Source organism: Embiotoca jacksoni, unplaced genomic scaffold (genome assembly GCF_022577435.1).
Source record: "Embiotoca jacksoni isolate LCO1_2020_lvr unplaced genomic scaffold, fEmbJac1.0.p SCAF_6, whole genome shotgun sequence".
In the NCBI taxonomy this organism is placed as follows: Eukaryota; Metazoa; Chordata; class Actinopteri; family Embiotocidae; genus Embiotoca; species Embiotoca jacksoni.
This window is the reverse complement of record NW_027185414.1, coordinates 17640445-17646444: the sequence shown is the minus strand read 5'-3', so window position 1 is coordinate 17646444 and position 6000 is coordinate 17640445. Positions and strand designations below refer to the sequence as shown.

At 42.5% G+C, this 6000-nt stretch overlaps 1 protein-coding gene across 1 annotated transcript in view; it reads left to right on the top strand.

Moving 5' to 3' along the window:
* The first annotated feature begins 731 nt into the window (after window positions 1-731).
* lgr4 (leucine-rich repeat containing G protein-coupled receptor 4) overlaps window positions 732-6000 on the top strand; it is a 29120-nt gene continuing 23851 nt past the window's right edge. The window contains exon 1 of the mRNA XM_069173805.1: window positions 732-1686. Within this exon, the coding sequence (XP_069029906.1) occupies window positions 1505-1686 (182 nt within the window). The 5' untranslated portion in view covers window positions 732-1504. The remainder of the gene's footprint in view (window positions 1687-6000) is intronic.

The following is a 6000-nucleotide window of genomic DNA, read 5'->3' as shown; positions in this document are numbered from 1 at the left end:
CTGTATGTAAAAATCGATGTCGGTTCTGGGTCTGGAAAGTGAAACAAATGCATAAATGCCATAAAGTGCAATACCACCCACTACCACAAGGGGCCCGCTCAAAAGAGCTGGGCTCCTTAGACTCCCATTCAACTTCTCCCATGAAGTAACTGCCTCTTGGTCAGCAGTGTAATTTCTTCAAAATCTGTCGATAATCGTGTTTAATTTTTTTTGAGGGTTTTAAACAAAACAAAAAAAATCCGTACATATTGAAACTTTAAAGTAAAATACAAAATGTTGGTTCCTGTGTTATTGCCAATCTGAAGCAATTATAGTAGGGCGCTATGTTAAAAACGAGTTATAAGGCTTAATTCTATTTAATGCTGCGCTGAACAAACACAAAGTGTTTTAAATCAGTCACAAACTAACCGACACGCGGTCAACTGCATTGTTATTTGTAAGGCACACGCGAGTAGGTGTAAGGGGGTCAAAAGGGGCCCGACGACACCTCTGTGGCCCATAAACCCATTCGCTTTTACATATGTCCTACTCAAAGACAAAAAGAAAACAGCTAAGCCTTGTTCCCGCGATGCACAGGAGCTTACACAAACACATGAAGCCATACTTGCCCTCCAAGAGCGTGTGTGAACAGTTGTACCTGTCTGTTTGGTAACTTGTGGTCGGGGTGGTGGTGGTGGTGGTGGTGGGGGGGGAGTGTGCGGAGGTTGGCGGACTCTGACGTCGTGGTGCAGGTTTCAGTGTTGCACAGGCCGGGCCCAGTGCTGCAGGTTGTCCGGTAGGGTGCCTGCCGAGCTACAAGCATGCTGTTGATGTCAGGAGCCGAAGAGGAGGGGAACGTGAGGAATGGCTGAAAACTGACGGCGCTCTCCTGCAAGGAAACAAACCAGGACGCAAAAGCACCGTCCCCGGTATGTTTTGCCGAACAGTTTACCGCCACCGGACCGGTCTGTTAGCGACACATTAAAACAAGGCACCGTTCGTTTCCACCAAACCCCCCCCCCCCCCCCCCACCACCACCACCACCACCCCCCCCTCCTCCTCCTATTTGGTTATTTAATGGGACAACGAAAACGTAAAAAAAAAACCGCAAGGTAGGCTACTGCTCCTGTCGCCAACGCCGCTACTTTATTTTTCATGGACCTGATACGACACACGGGGGCTGAGACATGTTTCAAGGTAAATCGCTCGCGCTCGAAGACGGCGTTTGGTTTTTAAGCTAGCTAAACGCTCGCGTGCGTGCTTGTGTCGGGGGCTCGTGGATGTATGAAGTGTTCGGACCTTCACATTTTGTTTTGAAAAGCGTCGGCTTGGCTTCATCTCTTCATGCCTCCACCGACCAACCACATGAGAAGTCGACGTCCGGAATAGATTAAAGCACAAACAAAGGGGCTCTCTCTCTCTCTCTCTCTCTCTCTCTCTCTCCCCCCTTCTTCTTCTTCTTTTTTTTTTTTTTTTTTTTTCTTTTTCTTTTCCATCGCTTTCACCTGAACCGACGAGGAGAAAAATGCGTGTGGATTTGTTTTGGATATGTTTGTGGTGCTTCCTTCGCCCCGGTGCCGCCGGTCAAGGGCAGTCGACGGCCGTTTGTTCGCCGTCATGCAGCTGTGATGAAGATGGGGGTGCAGACTGCTCCGGGAGAGGACTGACCACCGTCCCGTCTGGGCTCAGTACTTTCACCTACTACCTGTAAGTAACATGCACACTGAAACACAACCTTTCTAAAGTCTTCCCCGTTGAGGCCCGGTTATGGGATGTTGTTGTGCTCACAGTGCAAGTGAATGATGGGCATTGAACATTACCGGGTTAACTTCCTACCAACATGTTGTCAGAGCTCTGCACAGGTTAGTTAGTGTTTCTAGTCTGACCCATTAATGTGTCACAACTCAACATCTTCAAACAGCTCAGTTAAACTATACACAGTGACAGCTCCACAACTTGTTACCTGCCTTTTCAGTGCAGTTAAAAGTTGCACGATTAACTGATGCAATGTTAAATGAACAGTTTTATTCATGTTATGATATGCATGTGCTGGGCTGCAACTATTGGGTTGATAGATTAGCGGTGGAGCTGCAGAAAATGTACTGAGTTGGAAGCTGTTCTGTTTAAATTAATAAGCATTACAAGTTCATTTTTGAAGCAAAAGCCCTGAACATTTTCTGATTTAAGGGTTGCAGATGTGCAGACTTGATTATTTAAACTATTTGATAGTAAACTGAATATTTTGGGGTTTTGGTTTTGTTTCTCATAGGCCTGGGTGATATGGACACAATCAGATATGACAATATGATATCGTGGCAGTATTGTAGAGATGACTATCTGTTTTTTTTTAACAAAAATATTTACTCAGAGATTTTTGATAGATAATCTTCAGTAATGTGAATATATGACTCGGTGCTAAAGGCAAATAAAAGGACAGCTAGAACAGGCTGGTAAGTTCAGGAAATTGCATCGCTGTATAGTAACTCAAGCTTTATAACCATATAAAGACAACTCTTACGCCACATCATGATATTATGATATCCAAAATGTAAGACAATACCCTGTCTCATATCATGATATGATATCAATACATTGCCAAGCTTTAGTTTCTCAGATAAATAGGCAATATCATCGAATCATCATGGACTGAGAAGTTACTGTAGGATGAACAAGTCACACTGCTTTGAAACAATATCTAGATTGGACTATTAATCAAGAAAATAACTGAGAGATCCATCCACAATGTAAATAATTGTTAGTTGATGCATGTTGTCTAAAAAAAAAAAAATGCCCATCCTAAGTTTCCAGAGCAAAGCTAGTCTCGTCAAACTGCTTGTTTCCTTCTACTAATAGTACAAAATGAAAGTAATAATACAGTTTTACACTTTCAGAAGTCACTCAACCTCACATTTGAGTGGATCAGATCAGTGAATGCTGAACATTTTTGCCATGAACAAATCGTTTCAGCTCTGGACATGTTGATGAAGATTTCTCTCTACTTTCTGAAGGACTTCTTGACCTCAGCACTTCATGCGTTCTCTCAAAATAGTATCATTACCTGATGTCCAAGAACAGGGTGCATCTTCTAAGGTACTTTTGGGAACTCAAAGACGTCTGCTTTTTTGCCATAAATGACAAAATATTTTTCAGGGGCCAGACCAGCATTTTAATCCAGTATTTCCACACTTTGAGTATCTCTCTTCTGCATTTTTTCTGTACCACAGCATACGTTAGGTCGTATGCGAAAGCTGCAGCAGTGGTCAGTGCAGTCTGTGGAAATATTAGTTTTAAACATTCATTTGGCTCCTGACATGTGCCAAATGTCAAACGTTTAAATGGGCAAACTGAAGTCGTTTCTGGGATCACAAAAAAAACTTTCGTAAAAGTAATCTGTTGCTCGATAACATTTAAAAACGTAGCTTTTTTAGGTTATGTTAGGGCAGGAAATGTTATGTGACTGAATCAATGAGCAATGCACTAACTGCTGAGGTCAGAAATAGGGATAGATTTGGGTGAGTAATGCATGGACGGTAGCCAGCAGTGCCCTGGTACCGTACATTTAGTACATCAAAATTAGGCGTCAAACTCGTAACTTGAATGCAATAACTGCCATTACCACATCCTCACAAGAAGTCTGACTAAGAGTTTACTGCTTCAAGTCAGAGCACACTTTGTTATAAACAGTGGAGCAAATGGACACCAGGTACTGACTGCTTAAAAGTTAAGAGTGTGAGCTCTTAGTGGAGGGTTCAGGTTAACTTAAGAGGATGTGAGAGTTTTAAAAATGATGGCCAAAGCAGCAGCAACTTGTCAGTGTACACTAGATATATTCATCTGCATCCTACTGTGTGAGGTAGGTTAGGTCTTTGTGAAGTGGTGCAGATACAGTTGATGATTGTCTCATGACGAAATAGTTTGTTTCACAACCTCTGGGTTAATCACAAACTAAAGTAACCACCTCTGACTGCTCCCTCAAAAAACAAATAAATGAAATCATGACTTTAACATAACGTTGGTCCATTTAATATGTTTTACTTTGTGAAGAAAATAACCTGTATTTTACTTCTTGAAGGTTTGTTGTTGTTTGTGGACCGTCTGTGTTGTTTTGCCACCTTTTGAAGGATGGTGGCCCGAGTCTCACTACGCCAGAACCAATAGTGTGACGCTTCAAATGAGCACTGTTAAGAAAGTGTGAGGTAAACTAAACCGAGGAAGGGAATACATGTCACACTGGGCCTGCAGCTTACAGTTGAAACTCTCAGCATACTCTTTCCTCCGGGGATAAGTACAACCGGTATATTATGGTGGCAGTCTGACATCTCAATCCTAACATGAATCAATGTTTTCACAAAATGATACCAGAGCCCTTACTGCCGCTCTCCTGGCCAGTTTTAAGCCAAAATGGAAATGTGTGTTGTTTTCGGGACTCTGTTCTCAGTCTGCCCTGCACATAGTAATATAAATGCTCTGTGACAGGTTTTAAACACTAAACTTCTTAATGGATTCACTTCAGGCTCTTAAAAGTATGTGAAAGGTTGTTTGTCCCTCTCTCTGTCCTCCTCTCATTTGTTCTCCTGGTCTCTTGAACTTTAGTTGTCCTCTCCCACTCCCTCTGTCTTTTGTACGTGGAGCAGTGGGGCTAGGGATCATGATGGATTAGTGAGACATATTGCAGCTGCAAGGGCTCCTTCTCTCAGGGCCAATGCACCCACATGTAGAGGAAAGATATCATATATGAGAGTTTTGTCATGACTGTTCTTGACATTTGTAGTTATCATGTGTTTAGAATCGGTGTGGACGTAAAGAGACATTGACAAAGTAGAAACTTGCTGGCAAAAATCTGGTCTGGTGGGTAACAACAACCGGAACGAGGATGTGTAAATTTAAAGAAACATACATAACGGCAGATTCAATGCCCAAAGGTAAAGAAGTTACTTCATTACAAGTATGACTACTGTAGTTTGTGCATTCTTTTTTTTGTCTGTCTTTTAATTTGTCGAGAAACCTTGGTAATGGAAGGCCCTGCATTTTAGTGATAAATCATGCCGGTGTTGGCGTGTACTCGTACCTACAGCCTACAGGGGCTTGAGTTTTGGCTTCTGTCATGGAAACAGCCCTGTCACAGAAAAGCAGATGAGAGAAAAGAGGAGGCCCCTCAGCTAGTAACAAAGCAAACGTTTGAAGGTATGTAGACTACCTGTCACCGAGTAACTGCCTAGGTTTTATTTTTTTGGTACTTTGTCTGCACAAACTACTGTGAGATTTAAGGGAGCATGAATTTTTACAGCTAATATCTCAGTTATGTCAGGTCCTTTCATAGTGTGAATGAGACTTAGGGGAAGCTGAGGGGTGGCGTCAGGGGTCTTGCACTCTGCTGGTGGAGCTTGCCGGTTTCACCATTGGTGCCCTGAATCCATTTTTAACTGAATGATACTTTTGTTCTTGGTCAGCAGAGGTGAAAGGAGCCAGTCAGTGGTTCCCGCTCCCAAACAGGATGAGCTGTGGATAGGAGAATATTAACGTTCTCTCCCCCTCTCTGAGTCCTTAACCCTGTCCTCCATTTATACACCTCCTCCCATCCCCCCCACAACCACACAGCTTACAACTGCTAATGATTTCAAGTTTTCTGAAACTTGTGTCCTGCTTTCAAAAATGTAATATTACCCCACGCTGAGTGTGGGGACTCCAGGGTTTTATGTTTTTGACTTAAATGGTCTGTATAGGTTGTGTTTTTATGTCCAAGAAAAATCTTGAAAAGTTTGTTTTTAAACAGTGACTGACTGCTGAAAAGTTAAGAATGTGAGCTCCTAGTAGAGGGTTCAGGTTAACTTAACAGGATGTGAGAGTTTTAAAAATGATGGCCAAAGCAGCAGCAACTTGTCAGTGTACACTAGATATATTCATCTGCATCCTACTTTGCAGTCTGAAGCATCTGGACGTGTATGTTTAAATAAAATAAAAAGACTTGAAAGAGACTTCCCAGGTACAGCACACGCATAACGTGAAAGCTGCTGTACAGGA